The sequence below is a fragment of the Carassius auratus genome, chromosome 27, assembly GCF_003368295.1.
Source record: "Carassius auratus strain Wakin chromosome 27, ASM336829v1, whole genome shotgun sequence".
Lineage (NCBI taxonomy): Eukaryota > Metazoa > Chordata > Actinopteri > Cypriniformes > Cyprinidae > Carassius > Carassius auratus.
Genome location: NC_039269.1, coordinates 10505868 through 10526474, shown reverse-complemented (window position 1 = coordinate 10526474; position 20607 = coordinate 10505868). Strand labels below are relative to the sequence as shown.

At 37.5% G+C, this 20607-nt stretch overlaps 1 protein-coding gene across 5 annotated transcripts in view; it reads right to left on the bottom strand.

Annotated features, from left to right (window-relative positions):
* Positions 1–20607, bottom strand: part of rasal2 (RAS protein activator like 2) — a 75464-nt gene that overhangs the window by 7377 nt on the left and 47480 nt on the right. For 4 of the 5 annotated variants that reach the window (XM_026205829.1, XM_026205828.1, XM_026205827.1 and 1 more), the window contains 9 exons: positions 15353–15462; positions 12139–12251; positions 5232–5385; positions 4186–4284; positions 3527–4081; positions 3296–3440; positions 3063–3207; positions 2114–2350; positions 1610–1811 (listed from right to left, as the gene is read on the bottom strand). In XM_026205829.1, the coding sequence (XP_026061614.1) occupies positions 1610–1811; positions 2114–2350; positions 3063–3207; positions 3296–3440; positions 3527–4081; positions 4186–4284; positions 5232–5385; positions 12139–12251; positions 15353–15462 (1760 nt within the window). Of the gene's footprint in view, positions 1–1609; positions 1812–2113; positions 2351–3062; positions 3208–3295; positions 3441–3526; positions 4082–4185; positions 4285–5231; positions 5386–12138; positions 12252–15352; positions 15463–19291; positions 19767–20607 lie in introns of those variants that run through there. The other variant, XM_026205830.1, reaches the window with a different exon arrangement.

Genomic DNA, 20607 nt, shown 5'->3' with positions numbered 1-20607 from the left:
AACAAAAATAATGTGCAGGGAGGTTTTAATCGCAGTCAAAACAAAACCATGCTCCAGACGCAACAGGTCAGCAAGGGTTAGGGGAAGTGTGTGAATGGGCTGTGTCCAATGCCATTAAACAAAAATTAACCTTGAGGCTAACTTAACCTAAACAATGAGTTACAACATTAACACTGCCAACAAGAGCAAAGCTTTTTTCGGTCACACACAACTGTTTGACAGCACTGCTATGTCAGGTTGAATATTTAAAAACGTTTAGTGGGGATCAAGCATTACTGACATGAAGCACCCACAGCTCAACAGAAGACATTTGCGGCAATACCTCTGAGGTATGAAATGTGCTTCCTGATTTTGAGACATGGCCATTCTTAATAAGAATTACTTAAACGTGCACTCAGTTTTCTTTTTTCACATTTATGTTGAGTAGCATTCATGTTGCATTTGCTTATGTCTCAAGGAAAAAATCTCCCAACTAATGCTGTAAAATACACATTAGAGGCAGTTGGTACCCGTAGTTTCCAGACTATAAGTCACACTTTTTTTTTATAGTTTGGCTGGTCCTGCGACTTATAGTCAGGTGCGACTTATTTATCAAAATTAATTTGACATGAACCAAGAGAAATGAACTAGGAGAAATGAACCAAGAGAAAACATTACCGTCAACAGCCACCAGAGGGTGCTGTATGCTGCTCAGTGCTCCTGTAGTCTACCATTGAGCAGCGTAGAGCGCCCTCTCGCGGCTGTAGACGGTAATGTTTTCTCTTGGTTCTAAATAAATGCGACTTATAGTCCAGTGCGACTTGTTTTTTTCCTCGTCTAAATAAACTAAAAATAAACTAAAGATTAATATTAAATTACATAAAAATAATTCTACTTCAATTAATTTAACATTTGAAATATAAACAATTAAATGGTGGCTGTCAAAAAACTTGGTTTTATGCAAACTTAAATACTGAAGAACCGTAAAATGTTTAATGATTATGTTATATGGTGCATATATTAAGCAAAATGCTCCTCTCTAGAGTAAATTTTTCTAGCTGACTGAAGTTTATGGTCACCAAATTAGTTAGTTTGATTTTCTGAGGTAAATATGACGTTCTTTGAATATTGTAAAAAAAATGCACAGAACTTAAAAATCTGAGACTGTGACATTTCATGTCAAAAGTAACATTACACAAAGCTTACTGCGATTTATTAAATGCGATGCACACTACAATATTCTGTTCAATAACTGAAAACAGGTTAGTCCAATTGATTTTTCGGATTTAAGAATCAATATTGTTTCGTAAAAATTTGAATTTAACAATATTAACAATATTGTTTTGATTAAAAATGGAAATCTTTTTTTGTCCAGCCCTGGTTATTACTTTTTCTTTTTCCTATGTCAAACATTTAAAAATGAAAAAAAAAAAAAAAAAATACTGAGTGCAAGATTTTTACATAACGTCTCTTGTAGGCAGGTGTGTTTTTACACCCCCCCACTGTTACGCCTTTTGAACAAATTGAAGCTCAGCTGTTGTAAATCTCTGTAAAACCAGACATTAGCCTACGGTAGATTTTGTTTTAAGAGGTATAGTTGCAGTATAATGGTTTGGAGGGATTTCTGTACCTTGTCCAGCTGAGACACCACTTCCCACAGCAGTGAGTGTAGCACTGACAGCTCACGGCCCAGGTCAATGTAGCCCTCAAAGCCCGGGGTGTTGGAGATAGTCTCAAGATTCGAGATTTCAAGCAGAAAACGGGTCATACCAGCCCACTCGTGCTCCAGGAAGTCGTTCATGAAGGCCATGTACTCCTCTTTATTTCCGAATCTGATGTAACCCAGAATATGAAATGCATAAGAAAATCAAGAGTACTGAGAGGGCTTAAAGGCAGACAGACACTGAATTTTCATGATGACTGCATTTACACATAAAACAATATGCCAATATTAATACAAAATGTTAAATGAGAATTTTGCCATGATTATTTAGGGGGCCACCTGATTTCCAAAACATAATGAATCCATTTTGACTCAAATTCCCATCTTCACATTCAAAATTTGAAACTATTTAATATTGTGAATTATATGAGGTAATCACTGTGTACTGTATGAAGGGTTTTCCTGACATACTTGGCAAAGTTAGCGAGATTCTGGATGACTTTGGCAATCAGGGTGAGTGTTCGAGAGGTACGGTCGTCTGGATACTCCTGCATGAGACTGAAGAGTGAAGGGGACATGATGGCAGGGCACAGGAAACGCAGGAAGAGCGATGCGCTAATCAGACGCTGACTGATGTCCTGCTTCCCTCGAGCATGACACTGCTGCTTCCAGGATGCAAACACCTCCTTCAGTTCCCGTGGAAAAACACTGACCAGAGCACAGCAGCAGGTTAGGATGGAACTAATGCAGTTGTAAGCATGGGAATATGAATAAACTACAAACAAGAGCAATGAAGTTGTATTTCTAGTTACCAGTAGAAACATTGTGAACTGCATTAACATATACAGCTGTTCGAAACTTTGGGGTCGGAAATATTCTTCATGTTATTTTTATATATCATGTAAAAATTATTACAATATTTTTTTTGTTTAAATATATATTTTAAAATGTAATTAATTTTTGTGATGGCAAAACTAAATTTTTGTCACATGATCCTTAAGAAATCAGTATTTGTTATTATCGATAATGAAAATTTGACATTTTTGTGTAAACCATGATACATTTATGTCAGGATAAAGTTCATAAGAACTCGTAAGGATCTATTTGATATATTTTTTTGTGTGATAACTGTCTTGATGATTGTCACTTTATAAAAATGTCTAAATATATTACTGACCCCAAACTTTTAAAATGATAGTGTGAATCTGAATTTATAACAATATTCTGAATTTTTTTTAAGACTTTTTCATTTGCAGAATTTCTGAAGATTTTTAAAAAACAATTTCAATGAGATTGCACACAAGAAAAGCACAGTTTTTAATGACCATGTGCTCTACTCTAAATTATTTCTGTTGTTATTCAAGCTTCTACTTAGCTACTACTGAAGTTTGTGTCTAGTTCTAGGAGCTGAGAAAGTTACCAGTAAGAGTTGATGATCTTGCAGAAGGCCAGCTCACAGCACATCTTCAGGTTACTTTGGTGCTCCGGAAGCTCATTGCTGGAGCATTTCGATGGGTCTACTTCACAATTTTCATCTGACTCATAAAGGGCTTTAATAAACTCTCCTACAAAGCAAACACAAACACATAAGTAAAGGCTCTGCTTGTTACACAAGCTTCTTAATAAACACACCAAGGTAAACGGTTAACTTGCCTAGTGCATCATGTAGGTACTTCTGTCCCACCAATTTGAGGTATTCTTCAATGGCTTTGGTGGCTAGCGTGTTTTCCCTAAAGATCAGCACGTCATGATCAGCACAGCGATCTACCTCTGACATCACCAGATCCGTTAGGAAGTCCTAATAAAGAAAGTTCAATCAATGTCTAGTCAGAAACTAGTGATTATAGCTAGTTTAAGGTATTGAGATCTCAATTGGCATCGTACCTTCGCCCGTCCCGTGCTCTGCAGTATGTGCACGAGCGCACTGGCCATCTCCTCTTTGTTCTTCACACTGATGACAGGCTCCAACACAGAGCACAACATGGTATAGTTATTGGTCACAAACTCCGCAAACTCTTTGTACTGCTCCATGGGCAGGATGGAGACAGTCTGGAAGCGAGATTTGATGCGGATGGAGGGGCCTCCACCTTTGATTTTGCTGGCGGTGGGGGTGCTGACCGAATACCATTTCTCCACAAACTGCCTTCCCATAACTCCCTGCACCGGTATGTTCACCAGTCCCACATAGTTGTTTTTGTCCTTTTTCTTTTTCTTGTCCACATCACGATAGATGTGCACAGTGATGCTCTTAATGGACGGAACGCTGGAAAACTCAAAGTGTTCCCCCCAGAACAGGCAGTCAGAGCGGGTTTTGCTGGTGGTGCGGGCGAACAGCACGTCATCCAGACACAGCTCACAGAAATACTTCTTTTTCGGCGGCAGATCTTTGGCCTCAATGATCCACAAACGGAGGACGTTTTCCCCTCTTCTGCGGTTGTCCTGGTGATGGAATGACACGGATTGAACCACAGAAGCTCATTTTAAGCATAAAACAAGGATGCATGATTTTGCATTGATTAAAATAACAAGCATCTTATGGTCACCTTGTTAGGCTGCACAGTTCTCTTGAGGTTCTCCATCCATTTGTCCCGTTCAGCAGCAGAGGAGCAGCTGAAGCACTTACTTCCACCCGAGTATGCCACCTACGTGATGAGGGCGAGACATTCAGCAATTCAATCAAATGAAGTAAACCATTCATTTAAATCAGATGTCATACATAACTGAACTGTATCCAATATAACCCTACCAAAATATTATGTGGTGTGATGACAAGATATTTACACAATAATAAAAAATTTGGGACTGGTAAGAATTTATTTTTCTCTCTAAAGAAATGTATATTTCTATTCGACAAGGACATATTCAATTGAGCAAAAGCAAGAATATTTTTATTTATTTCTATTTCAAATAAATTATGTTCTTTTGAACTCAAAGAAATCAAAGAATCCGGAAAAATTTATTGTTTCCATTAAAAAAAAAGACAGAAAAAAAAAACACTTTAGAATAATGGTCCATTAGTTAATGTGAGTTAACTACTTTAGTTAAGACGATCAAAGCAAGAACAATCCTTCTTCAGCATTTATTAATCTTAATTTCAACATTTAATAATGCATTATTTAAATCAGAAGTTGTGCTTGTTAACATTAGTTAATGCACTTTTACAATGAATAACTGTATTTTCATTAACATTAACAAAGATGAATAAATACAGTAATAAATGTATTGTTCATGTTAATGAATTAACTAACATTAACTAATGGACCATTATTCTAAAGTGTTACCAAAAAAAAAAAAAACAATATATATAGCACAAATACTTTTTTAATAATAATAAGAAATATTTATTGAGAACTAAATTTCCATTCTTGAATGATTCCTAAAGGAATATGTGACATTAAAGACTGGAGTAATGGCTGTTAAATATTTTGCTTTGCCATCACAGGAATAAATTACATTTTAAAATGTATTAAAACTGAAAACAGTTAGCTTACATTGTAATAATATCTCACAATATTACTAGAAAGCATAAGCTACAGATTTCGAAATTGAATGTGATCATGGGAATAATGCTAAGAGGTGAAGTTTGTACCTCAAAGCAGAAGTCTTGTCCTAGAATGCTGCTGTGTAAAGGTTTGATGTAGACGTCCTCCTCCATACTCAGATCCAGAGCTTCAACAGCGCTTCCTGGACTCAGCAAAGACTCATGGGAACAGGCCTCCTTCAGTTTGGGCAGGCCTCGTGACCTACAACAACACACAGAAATACAGAAACTTGAACTCAATTACTTATGACTCAGCCAGATCAATTAGTAATTATTACATCCTCTCTTCCGATTCTGGATACATGTGTCCTCGGCCACAGGAGATTCAATATGCAAATGATAAACTGTGACAAATAGTTTTGGCTCAGAAAGACTGATTATAATCTCCTATGAGATTATAAATAAATGAGATGAGAAAATAAATTACAGAGCTTGGCCACATGGAGGCAGTCAAACGTAAGAGAGTGAGTGTTTCAGATAAAAACAATTTCATTATACAGCCTTAACACACACAATAACCATTTTTTACTTCTTTACCTAAATTAAAACATTATTTATTATATAATATATCATGAAACAAAGTCCATAATCTCCCTGCTTCCAGAATGAAAGTTTATACCTACGAAAAACAACTAAAGATCCACTTGAAGGAGTATCCCAAGAGCATATCAGGAGATTAAGGCATTCCTGAAAAGAAATGAAGACTCCAATCCAATACTTTCACTTCATTTTTTTGGTGCAGGCATAGAGCTACTTCACCGTAGCTCAGGTGAGGTTGAAAAGGAAGCAGAAAGCTGATGTGACAAACAAGAGAGAGGGCTGGCCAATGTTAAGTCCCCTTGAGAATGTTACCATGGGGACCGCCCTATGAGGAGCTGAGGAGCGAGGGATGAGTTGACTACACAAACATCTTAAACACACACACCTACACTTCACACCTGAACTACCGCCACACTTGCACAACACCCACACCTTGACATTACTCACATGGTTGCGTTGTTTAATGAGAATTCAGTCTTAAGATGAGACCAGAAGAGAAAATACAGTCATACCGCACATTTACATACTTAGAAATCATTCTAACATGCTGATTTGATACTCAAGAAGCATTTCTTGAAAACTTACATTGTTTCTTATAGTAAAAACTATTGTGCTGCTTAATATTTCAAAAGAAACTTTTTTAGAACATTATATTAGTCACACTGAATCAATTTAATGCATCACCGTTAAATAAAAGCATTCAATTGTTTTAAATTCTTACTGACCCCAAAGATCTGAAGAAAAAAAAGATAAAGAAAATAGAAATAATATTAATGTCTAATAATATTAATATTAATACAATTAATGTCATTTGTGTGTAATTAGATTTTCAATTTTCTTAAAATGGGCCCTTGCTGAATAAAAGTATTACTTCAAAATATTACATAAAAGAAACAAACAACCTTACTTACTGACATTTATACATTTATAGATATGCCTGTCCAATCAATATGTGTTTTACAGCAGGCCAATATAAAGACTGACCGCAGACTCAGAGTATAATACAATGACAGTATGCAATACTACAACATAAAAGCCTAAAGAAAATGATTGATAGGAGAAGACAGCTACTCCTGTAATGTACTGTAGACACATTCTCATTTAGTTCTGTGCTGAAGACCAGAGAACGATAAATACTGAAATGTGCGGTTTAAAATCAACAAGTGTTTTTTTTGCTTGTTTTTAAGTTTATATTTACGATAACGTTGAATGCAGTGACTTTGCACATATGATCAGACAGTTGGTCACGCAACATGGACTATCCTGGCATAAGAGCCTAATAGAAAATCTGCTGGCATCAGGTTTTCTCGTTATGAGAAATTGTGGTGATGCCTGCTGACATAGATAAAAAACAGACGACCACAATGACTGGCCTCTCATCCGGCTCACGTCCCAACAGAACCCAAACACAGGACTCATCATTTATCACAAAACATCCATTATCTGTCCACATTACCACATATTTAACCTGAGATATGATCTTTCAGTCAGAATAGAATATAATTCAGGTAAACAGCCCAGATATTGTGAAACAACAACAGCAACAAAAACCAATACATCATCTCAGTTTTGTAAATCTGACTCTCAGCCTAAGTGAACTGCTTGTGGTTTGTAAACTGAATGCAAATGCATATAAGTGAAGTTCAAGATACATCCATCCATCTCCTCCAACCAAACAGTATCTCCTTCCATCTCCATTTACAAAGGCATGGTACATTGTATCAGACATCTGATGCAGAAACAGCAGGGTGACTCCTGATTGAGGGCTCACTTCCAGCTTTCGATACGTTTCACCTGCGCTGACTCGGGACAGCTAAGCAGATCAGTGCACAGTCAGCCCGTATCCGGACACAGCTCTCCCACATTATCCAAGAAATCTGATCAGTCCGCTGGGGCTGCGGTGCCACATTCAAGCTCTTTATATTCAAAGCTTCCAAGTCCACTATGAATACAGGACTAGTATTTTCATTCAGACCACATAGTGAGAGGTGATTCTGCTACAGCAAAGGTCGATTACTTCAAAGCCTCTAATGTGCTATTTACATTTTCTTTTCAGCTACGAGTTCAAATGTTTTCCCAGAGCCAGGTATTTAGCAAAGCCAAGAAAGCAGAAAACTGCAGCCTTATCTGAACAGAGGTTTAGTCAGCTTTAGCTAGCACTTGGCATGATCACAATGTGGGATGTGGGAACCTATTAAGTTTGGGTGCATAATCTAAGGTGTTACCATACTTTCATAGTGTGTGTGATATTATTAAAAAGCTATTTTTTAAAAGCATCTCAGTCATACAGACTAGCAAACGATATGACATTGTCTAGTCAATGTAGTCAATAGTAAATGAGTGAACGGGTCAGCAGTTTTAGACAGCCTATATGTATGAATGCATAAAATGTTGCTTAATTTGTTTCAAGCGCCTCGTGAATTTTGCACCACGAGATTTCATGCAAAACTTCCAGTTTTCCATCCTCTCTTTCCACTGACAGCTACTAGCAGTTGTTGCAGAAGAAAGTCTCTCAGCATAGTGCTGACAATGACATTATTACTAAAGCAACCGATGCAGATACACTTGAAGTTGACTACACTGAACAAACAAATCATATTTCACCACTTGCAAAATGAAAGTGAGGACAGGGAGTCCTAAAGATCAAATACGAAAACAAATTGGAATTTTCTGCAGTATGAAAAAAATGAATGAAGTTCTATGGGCTACATTTATGGTACATAAACAAGTAGATAATGCAAATATAGTACTGTTCAAAAGTTTGGGATCAGTAAGTTTCTTTAGCACAAAATCAGCATATTAGAATGATTTCTGTAGCATCATTTGACACTGAAGACATATGATGCTTTTTAAAAGATCACTGTTTGTGTATTTGGTGTAACAGAATATGTTGACATGCTTTTATATATATATATATATATATATATATATATATATATATATATATATATATATATATATAAACTTATTTTTCAAATACTGCACATTATTGTAGATCCTCTAAGCCCTCACTCTTTTAAATGTATCATTTTCAACAAAGTCCCTCCTTCTGACAAGCGCAGTCTGCTCTGATTGGCCAGCTGACCCAGTGCATTATGATTGGCCGAACACTGCAAGCACTCATCAGAAATGTAACATCCCTTTCCATAATCATGGAATACACAGCATCTCCCTGACATGGCTGCTTCAACACTAACTGCGGTCGGTTACTGAAACCACGCTTTCTTTCTTTGTGTGAACATTTGGGCGGTATTACGCAAATCTTCCCACATAGTGATGTAGACATGTAGCGGTGAGTTTGAACGAGCCCTTTTAGGGGGGCATGGCAGAGTCTTAACTTTGATAAAGGATATCTCTTTGGATTTGAGACTTGAGTCTTTGCAACTTTACAGATCTTCTTTATGCACCAAGAGCTTGTAACAGTTTAGCACTTCCGTGTTGGTTCAAGAGAGGGAGCGGAAGGTTGCCGCTTGGTTGTAATTCATTTCAATCAAACTGTCACATGCAGTTCCTCTGTCTTGGCCACACTATAACAGCTACACTATCACATGCCCCACAACACACACACTCCTTCCTGGCATTACTTTATGAGCAAGAGCTCCTCACAAACAGATGCACTCAATCCACAAGGAGCAGCATAAGAAATCAGCATGATTAGAATCGCATCTCCTCCTCATCTGTAGTCTAACCGCAGCAGCTGTGGCCATTAGAGTATACAGAGAGAACAGATACACCAGCAACATCACAGCCAGAGCCCACAGTCTCCATCCTGTTCCAGCAAACACAGACAAAAAGGGTGGAAATACAACATCTGGTTTGTCACCACAGGTAACCAGCCCTAATTCAGCCCTGAAGCCTGTGACACACTGTTTGTGTAGTAATAAAGAAAAAATGACTTTCCCTAATGCTATTAACAGCCGTTTATCCATTAGTCCTCTAGCTGAAGTAAGAATTACAGAGCTTACACACCCGAGATCAGCACTGCGAAAAAGCACTAGAAAATCAAATGACAGAAAACAAAGACAAAAAACACTGTCCATGTGATACAACATCCTCTGGGTGGACCGTTTTGGACGAAGGGGGTTAGTAATACAGTAAGAAAGTAATTTATCTTAAAGGCAAAGAAAATTACATATCTTAATAAAAACGTAAAAAAATAACTAATAGCTGGATAACCCATTACTCAAATGTATATATCCCCCCTATTCAGTCTAATGAGTTAATTACACATTTAAAAAAAATAAATACATAATTAAAACCAATGTGTACCATGGTCGGTATGTTGGAACGCTAACAGGTTCTAAACTGATAAAATACGTTTAGAACAAACGGAACTTTGAAATGGTGATTAATAAAACATTTTTGTCTAACAAAACAAAAACAAAAAAAACACCAACGCAAAGCAAAACGAAGACCAAACCAAAACAAAAAAACACCAAAACAAAACAAAGAGCAAAACAAAAACCAAACCAAACTTATCAATTTATTTTCACCAGAACACAGAAAGAAATAGATTTTTTTTACATTTTCTTAATTGCCAAAAAAGGTTCCATAGAATTTGGGCTTAGAAATGTCCCGTGACGTCATCGCAATGTGCATTCAGTCAAAGAAAGGCCATATGTAAATGCAGACATTAGATGTCTCAGAGATGTACATGTGTGATTAGGGTGAGTGCTTTACTGTCAGGTGCTGGTGCCACCTTCTGTAGAACTTAATGGCACTAGTGCTGGTGTCCTCAAATGTACAGTGTTTTAAGTCAGAAAAGTCATAACAGTGTTAGAAGAATGTTGTCTGTGGTATATTTTCACTGAAAAACAATAAGAAATGCCGCAAATATAAATTGCACATTTTGAGAAAAGCCGCAGCAAAATCAGTAATTTTTATCGAAAAAAAAACAACAACCCTGAAATCCTGGAGGGACTGACCAGTTAATGGAAAAATATTTTTCAAGTCTAAATGGTAGTTTTGGGAAGAACTGGCCCCTGCTAGCCAGCCAAAGTATTTGTAATACAGTAAAGTCCACTAGGGGGCAGTAAAAAGAAAAAAAGGCGCAGTCAAAAGATTTTTTTTTGATCATGCCAAACATAAATTAAGTAAAATGAATCCAAACTTTTGACTGGTAGCGTAAGTGCAGTTTAAATCGCAGCTTCAGCACAGTAGCTTCATTAGGGACGAACTGCCAGAAAGGTTCTGCCAGAGAGCTGTCAGACTGCCTGAAAGGTTTAAAATGTCTTTTAAAACAGATCTCATGTTATGCCAGGTCCCAGCACAGCATATATTCCAACCAGCTGCTTGTTATCAGTCACAAGCATGAATTCAAGCTTAAAGGTGCAATAGAATGCATTGATACAATATTTTGTTTGTGTATGTTAATGGGGGGGGGGGGGGGGGGGGGGGGAATCCAACTCTTTAACAGTGTAAAAAACTCAGTATGCATGAAATAGCATTTCACCCCCCCCCCTTTAAGTTTTATCTCAAAAACGCCTCCCTTTTCAGACGAGTGTGGAGCAGTCAGTGTTGCCAAGTTTGCAGTTTTACCGCATGTTTAAGCAACTCCAATAATGACATTTAGCCCCTAAAACGCCAATTTTGCCATGGGTTTCCCACCAAAAACGCGCATTTTACCCCACCGGAATGCGATTTTTACTGGGGGCATCCCCCTTAAAATGTGATGGGCTTTCATGAGTAGCATAGGTTTTGTTGTGAAAACCTGGCAACCCTAGCTGGTGCTTGAAGATGCTTGCGGGCATAACAGTGTTAGGGTTTAACTGGTGGTGACCATGTTACTGACTTCATTACTGATTCATATTTCAGAAGCAATCTATGCACAACTCCAGCGCTGAACTGACACCTCGTTTGTGAGGCAGTTCAGTGTAAAATGTTAGCACAAATGTATAGGACTTTTACATTTTTTTCTGGGACATTTCCTTCGAAAATGAAAGTTAACCACCGTGTCCTCTGTGTTCTATGGAGAGACTCCTATGTTCGTTGGTGCATCCCAACACACCACACTTTTAATGGCTCTTTGGTGCTGACATTATACCCCCAGGAGCTTTCTTTTCCACATATTGCGGTCACACAACTGTGTTCAAACACCTTTTAAAAGTGATTTTCGCATTTATGGCACCTTTAATTTTTGGCTTCGTGATATAAGCATAGATGTTTCTAATTAAAGAAAAGTGGATAAAAGTAAAGCTACTGCTTTACTTTTATAAAAGTTAAGTAGAAAAGATAATCAATTCAAATATATATATATTCAATAAAATGAAGATCTGAATTTATCATTTTGAATTTAAAGATAACCGCACATCTGTCTCTTAAATTCTGGTCAGAGACACAAAAAACTGAAGGAAATTCAGCGAGGTTCAGTCAAAGTTCCCTCTGAATACATTCATGAGAAACAAACAAGTTGTACCTGTCATTTTCTGTTGGTCGTAGCGATGGGAGTCTAAAGCTTGTGTTGCGATCCAGCTTTGTTTGGCTCTTCGTTCTTTTGATGGATCCTTTCAGTCGTTTGCTTAAAAAACCCTGTGAAGCAGAAGCACAGACAAATTCAGACGAGTTCCTATGAGAAACTCATGTTTTTCAGTCGATGAATGACGGCTGAGTGTGAGGCTGTGCCCGGCATGACTCAACCTTGCTCATGAGTAAGCGTCTGCATATACAAGTCATAATCAATTATACATGGACACCACTCGCTGAAAGACCCTGAGAACATATGACAGAGACAACGGCACCATCACGACAAATCAGACGGCAACTTCCCAAAGAATTCCTTGACCTTTCAAAAGCAGGTTTGAACATTAGAGGACAGGCAGCTGAGGTAAAATCCAATAGACATATCAGTCTAAGCGTTGAAAATACACTCGCACAGAGTAATATGGGACAGCCAAGGCCGGCTGAATAGTTTACCGTCTGCTTGTAGCACAGTCAGTGCTTGCTCAATGTCTTGAAGGAAAACAAAATATTAATAAGTAACCAAGTCAGAGAGTTCAAACGGCCACCTGCGGATACATAAGGGAGTAATATTTGGCTCTGGGACAAAATGAGCCGTTCTTACGAGGTGTGTTAGTTTCAGCAAAACAGGAAGGAAGAAAAGAAATAGTCTGCATCAACATATCCATTCATGTCCAGAGAGAGTGTGTTAACTAATTTCAGTTAGTAGGAGGAGCACAATAAATAATTAAATAAATAGCTTTATTATGCCTATGAAATCTAACTGATTGAGACTGTAGGAGAAACAACCTTAATAAATAATTGCCATAATTATTAGGAATGATAATCATATTTTGTTCCAATTGTGAAATCTGACTGAATAAGTCTGATCTTCTGGGAGAAGCAACCCAAATGAATAAACGAACAAACACACGAATAAAGGAGAAAATTAGTATATTTATTTAAAATACTTGTATTATTATTTTCTGATTTTGAACATGAAAGTAATTACAGACTTATCACACTTGCTAGAATTTTCCCTGCGAGTCAGAAAATGTGACTACTGTCTAACCTGTCTTACAGTGAATTTACTATTCTGAAGAAAAGAGGAAGCAGGAAGAGAAAACCAGGAAGAAATCCATCTGTGGTAAATCACAGAGGGTTAGCTGAGCAGCTATACATCAAAATCAAGTAGGACAATGACAGTGTCAAAAAAAAAAAAAAATAATAAAATAAATAAATATAGGGCAGCGGAAGTGAGATTTTTCATGTTCAGATGAGTGCCAGACTGTAAGCAGGAGAGCGTTTGGCTAGTAAAAGGCCATTAACCGAAAAGAAGTGAGATTGTATGCGATAAATGAGTCACTCCTCATCAGAAGAAAGATGAGAGAAAGCTTTATGTTTGAAAAGTGAAATAGAGAGGGTAAAGAGAAGAGAAAAGAAGAGAGAGAGCGATGAAGCACTAATGTGGAGGGCATTGCTGTACAAAGTCTTAGAAAGGGCATCGCTTGGAAATTGTCCAGCAAAGATCAAAACATCTTTCAAATTCCCACTCGGAATTATGCGGACACTTAAACACCACAACATTTGAAAAGCTTTCAGTAGCAAAATCGCTGGCATAAATACAAAGTTAGCCCTCACTAACAGTTTGCACTCTTCTGGGAATCATGTGACGAGTGCTGATGTATCTTAAAATCCAGGCCTTCCTACAGACTGACAGGCTTCAATGCAATCTTCACATAATTCATATATCAATTATATGCTGCCGCAACAGAGCTCTTTAATCCCAATGCACCTGTCAATCAATGTTTCCACATTCTTAATAGAAAATGACTTGAGCTGTAATGAGACTTCATATTAAAAACACATGCAAGTCTTTTATTCGAGTGCACCAAATCAGTTCACTTGTCTAGGAATTTTGTGACAGAGAGACAAATATGCACGATTAATCACTTAGAAAATGACACACACAGAAATGCTGGAGATATAAATATCTGCCTTGTCCCACTTCCTGCCTGGTTAAAAATATCATCAAACAATCTCTAATGCTTCTCAGAGGCACAGACTGTTTCCAGAATGTGCCTTTGTTACAATATAGCGATCAGAGGGAGCGTCTGCTCACTGTTCATGCAATGCAGCTCTGAAAATCCTGCATAAATAACTCAAAATGAATGTGAAAATTCGAAAGGTATGTGTATGCACCATATAAACATACATACATCATTGTGCTGAACCTCTGTCCTCACACATAGGAATTAGCCTGGAATAAGGAAGACCATTAGTGGCTGGAGATAAACGGAGGACGACGACGTTTCACTAATCAGGGGCTCAAGAGGGTAATTAAAGTGGGGCATTTTTCCCAAGCAGGAATTCTGCTCTATTTCTACATCAGTGCAGTGTGACATGTAACCAGCCTCTTGCAAAAGACGATGATTGATAGTGGGGACTAAGTAACAGCAGCGACACTAATATGAAAAATTACAAAATCTAAAGCAATTTACTGTCGTTTCAAACCTGTATGACTTACTTTCTTCTGAGGAACACAAAAGAAGATGTCTCAGTGTTGTTTGTCCATCAAAGTTAAAGGGCTGCATGTTTTTTTAAATATCTTTTGTCTTCCACAGAATGACACAAGGGTGAGTAAATGATGACAGAAATTTAGTTTTTTGGTTAAATGTCCCTTTAAAGCGATTTTTTTAAATGACAGCTAATGTTGAAAACGAGTTCAAGCTAGATTTTTGGTTACATTTGTTTGTTCAAAGTTTTGTTATTCATCATTCAAAACTTGACAAGCCATATTGGTTTGGAACAACACAAGGGTGAGTGCATGATGGCAATTTTCATTTTTGGGTAAACCATCCCTTTATATTTTTGACAGAAGCCAGCTCAGTCGTCTCCACAATAGCATAGCTTTTCCTGTCACTTTTTCCATAGTTTAGCAGATTTGCAAAAATTCACTAACTTTTTAATAAAACACTGAATTCTGAATGGAACTTTACAGCTGAGCAAGTTTAGACAAAAAAAAAAAAAAATCAAATGCTCTCCTGAACAGTAATTAACTTTTAGCATTGCTGAAGTCCACATAAAGACATTCAGGAGCCTGAAGAAGAAGCTGTGAGAAGATACTGAGGCCAGAGAGATGTGATGATGAATTGGTATAATGCTGATATGAGTGCTTTGCTAAATGAACTCACAGGCACTTTGAAAGGTGAGGAGTTGGGGGCATCCATGGAAATGTTCTTCTCCGAGCTGCCCAGCCCTGATATGCTCCTCCGTCTGGGAGAGCGCTCCGCGGACGCTTCCGCTGTGAGAGAAGAGAGGAGAGCAGGGATTAGATCAGAGGAAGTCTTCAGAGAGACTAGGAGGATGTCTTAAAAGTTTTAATAGGCACACTAATGATCAGAGAACTACAGATATTTAAAACATTGAGTTGGAAAGCTGTAACATGGGGTAGTCGACTGTGGAAAATTTCCAGGAAGAAGTTTGGGGCTACTGATGAATTACTAATAATGCAGACACAGGAATCTTTCTAAGTGGAATCAACATTTGTGCCAAACATTATTACTACTTCTGTGGCTGCACTAATTTAGAAATGATGGCTGACACATAATCAATAATTATTTCATTATGTTATAGCTTAGGTCTATATTATGAATGCTTAAAGGCCAATCAGAAATCAACAGTGCAGTGGTGTATGTTCAGCTGCATGTTAAGTAGTTCTATGCCAGCATTAGTTCCATATTACATTTTGCCTGTATTTATAGTATATATATATATATATATATATATATATATATATATATATATATAAGTTTGGGGTCAGTAAAATATATATATATAAAAAAAAATCAAGTACTCGTTTTCATATAAATGCTCTTTCATTTTTATTTCAAATAAACCCTCTATTCATCAAAGATGGGTAAAAAAAAGATCACAGTTTACACAAAAATATTAAGCAGCACAACTTTCAACATTAATAATAAAATCAAACAAAAAAGTTTCTTGAGCACCAAATCAGCATATCAGAATGATTTCCAAAGGCTCATGTGACACCGAAAAATTTTATAATGGCTGCTGAATATTCAGTTTTGCCATCACAGGAATAAATTACTTTTTAAAATATATTAAAATATAAAACAGTTACTTTAAATCGTAATGATATGTAGCCTTAGTCAACACAAGAGATTTCTTTTAAATACCAATACTTTTTTTTAATGAAAAATATCTGCAAAATTAGATTAAGGATGCACAAGAACATTATTTTATGAGCATCCCTCATAAAGATGTTTCAAAAAGGCAGGTGTGTCTTCCTTTGCTTCCACATTTCAAAACGGCCCCTGCACCCATGATTGATCCTTCTAACCAGTCTTAAATGTAGTCTGGGTCTAATAAAGTCACCTGCCCTCTGTGAATCTATCTCTCCCCTAATGATGCCCAGCGGGTCACGAACCCGAGAGCTCAAGTCTTGCTAAAGTGCCAGTCAGTCAGGTTTAAAAGAGAGAATTAACCCAAAGCTTTCAGTAAGTCCTCTTAATAAAGCGCTCATCCATCCACTGAACGCTCACTCTACCTGCCACCACCAGACTTCCAGATGGACGCCCTGTGGCTCTCATATAAAGCCACTCTCGGAAGCTAAGTGGAATATTACTCATTTTTTCTTTCATAGCCAAGTTTATTTTTAATTTCCTCACATCGATTTATTCCACATTTGCAGGGAGCCCCGCAGCCGATGTGTGTCAAGGATGGAGCAGGACGTAACCTACATCCGCACAACCTCCCAGAGATCCACCCCCCGGGCCGTCATCCTCACTGAAGTGTGCATCACCCCATAATGAGTTAATTCACCCTGAGATATAAAAACCCAGTCCATCACTGAGCACGAACTGCCGCAGAACTCCCGCCTCTCAGCGTCTGCACTGAATCAAGAAACACTGTTGAAATTGACCCAGAGGTCTTTGGCCAAGACGCTGCTTCTGGTTTCAGCTTGCAGGCCTCAGTGGATCCATACAATAGAGATTGTGCCTGGTTTGTTGGAGAGCTGCCCACCGCTGCTCAAGATCAAACCCTCGTCTCACAGTAAAGCGCTTAAAGACGTATTTCACTAAAAATGTCTAACTTGTCGGAATTACTTTCTAGTGTAAGATACGGTTTATTTTTACATCGGAGCTTGAAATAAAGCTTTTCTTTGATGATTGCAGTGTTTAATAATTATAGGCCTATTACTCATTGTATAATAAAAATCTGTTTTGAGGTAACTTTTAAAAATTTTTTTTATTGAGGATTAAGGATAAGAAATAAGATGTGTTATGAAATTACTGCAGGCAAATTAATTGTAATATTAATTTAATAATAAAAGTAACTTTTATAATATGCTTAATAATAATAATAATAATAATAATAAGCCTAATAATAAAAATAATGTAACGGGCCTAAATTAACTGAAAATGCCAAATTAGATATAACTAAAGTGTATGCAATTATTTTATTCAGAAATGTCATGTTTGTGATTTTTTTTATTTGTTAATTCGTTATTTAAATTAATAGGCCTACAAATTAGGAAACAGGTGCAGTTGATTGCTGGCGTCTTTTTTATAGAATTATGCATTGCTGCTGTTTTTTGAACATACAGCAGCAAATTACAGTCCAACCGAATGGATAAAGACGCACAAATTTACATGTGGGACATTCCCGAAATAGCTTGGATAACAATTGGCTAACACTGCTGTCACACAAACTCATTAGGAATTATGCAAAAACACATTTATTTGAGTTATTTGAGATCTTACAATAGTCCTCTAATTGTGTTCAAATAGATTAAACATTTATTTAACAAATATTATATTTGCATAATAAACTGGTGGTGGGGGGGGGGGGCTTTCATTAGAGTGGGCGGGCCTTTTTCTGTCACACCCATCATATGCCCCTGGTACAGAACAACACTGGGCCCCTTTTAACTTCCATTCTACATAGAATATTTCCCAATATATCTGTTTTACAAACACAAAAAAAAGTTGTACAAGTTTGGAACAAAATGAGGGAGAATTTATATTGTTAGGTAAACTATTGATTTAATATCTCGTATACAGACACCAAATCTCTCATAAAGTGAATGGGATACTATAATGTCTCTTAAACAACGCATCAGTCACGCCTTTTGCATTTGGCCGCTCTCCAGAGGACCATTGATTAACAGCTAAATTTAGCAGGTCAACCTGTATGGCAGCCCAGGAGCGGCCCAGTCAAGTTCTGTACAGTCCAAACTTTGCAAGACCTCAAAATGTGTAAAATACATCTGTTCTCTAAAATACACTCTTAAAAACGAAAGGTTTTTGATTGGCATTGATGGTTCCATGAAGAACCTTTAACATACATGGAGCATTTTTTCATTGCACAAAATGTTAAATGTAAAAGGAAAAAAGGCTCTTCGGATTATTAAAATGCTCCTCAAACTAAGAAACAAATGATTCTTCACATAAAGGTTCTTTGGGGAACTAAAAAGGTTCTTCTACTGCATTGCTACCAAATATCCCCTTTTGGAACCTTCATTCATATTAAATTTGTGCTTTACGTGGACAGCAATCTGACGTTTTCTGCTCCTCAGCCACAGCTGGGCTCTGTACACCGCCTGTTGTATATTCGAGCTCCTCAGATCAAACTCTTCCATGCATCGCTCTCAATCTCTGTGAAGTTGCTGCTTGTTCAAGGGCTCTGCAGTGCTGAACTTGACGAATCGCAGTGATCCCTATGACTAAGCACGGCGGCTTCTTATATCACAATCTTGACGCTATCAACACGAGATTATGGGTTCAATTTCCAGGGAATGTATGTTGTGATTAAACATCCAGCTTGAATGCGCTTCACATCACTTCGGATAAAAGCTAAACGCATAAATGTGAGTAAACCTAAACCGAGAGCAGCAAAACACCACCTCGTTTCACCTCTGAACATGCACGGACAACTTATCAAACAGGAAATGACCTGTAACAGCATATTCAACTCAACTTCAATCATTATAGATTTTTTAATGACCCTCCAAGTCTGAGAGCAAGATGATAACTTAATTTATTAAAGTTAATCTAATAGAACGCAGCTGAGAACGAGGAAAAGAGAGAGAGAGAGAGAGTGAAAGATACCTCTATCACAGCTGTTGCCCATCACCTGCTGAATAAATGGAGCTGGTCACCATTGGATTGGCTGAAGAGTGACCATCGCCCTTGTCCAATGAGCTTGAGCGCTTTACTGTTAATTGTCCATCACTCTGAGAGAGATTTCCGGCGCACTGATAAACTGTAGCCTCTTCATTGTCCTGCCGTGGCTTGCTGCCACATCGTACAGTCTTCCTCTCTCTCCAGCGCTCTCCCTAAAAGACTGAAACGTCCTCTGCTAAACCTCTCTCTCCCGTCTCAGTCCATCCTCTTCTCTCTATCCGTATCTCTGGGCAGCAATCCTAGTCCTCACTTTATCACCCTTTCTCTTTTTTGGCACACCAGCGGAAGAGATTTTACCGCATTTACTCAATCAATCGCTGTAACCTCACTCCTCTGTTCCTCTCAGCAGATCTGCAAGCACTTCCCATCCCTCTCTCTCTCTCTCTCTCCGCTCGTTCCCCCCCCCCTCCTCAGCGCATCTGGCTCCGTCTGCATGCTGCAGCCTTGCACATTAAGAAAAACCAAGAGGCGCTCTTTGCCTCGAGACTTTTGTTTTCGTACTTCATGTGGGACATGGCTCTGGAGGCTTGAGCTGCACGTGTGAATGCGTGTCATTTGTGAGAGGTGTGTTTTGGAGGTCGTTAAAGAATGGAGAAGTAAAAGAATAGAGAGGAAACACAAGTGCGTGTCAGATTACACTGTAAGGTCAAAGCATGCTAGAGCTGTTAGCTGGACGTGACCTACTGAAATAAGACAGAATCGCATGTGGACTGAACTGAAGGAGTATGGTGCATGACTTTATGTGCTATTTTTAGTATGTCCTTCAAAATCCTTATTGAATTTAATAAAGCATTATCGGATGCTATCAGGAGATTGGGATCAGGAAGTGATGCAACTACTGATGATACTACAATAAAAACAGTGTTACTGTGAAATATTATTAGAATTGAAAACTCTTTTCTATTTTAATATATTTTCAAGTGTAATTTATTCCTGTGATAGCAAAGCTGAATTTTCAGCAGTCATTACTTCAGTATCACATGATCCTTCAGAAAACACTAATATGCTGATTTGGTAAGAAACATTTCTTACTATTATTAACCCAATCAAAAAAAAAAAAAAATAAAATAATAAAAAAAAAAATTTATTTAAAATAAAAACCTACAGTGTAAATTTTATATAAATTCATTACATCCTTGCTGAAATATTATATATATATATATATATATATATATATATATATATACACACACACACACACACACACACACACACATACATATATATATATATATATATAT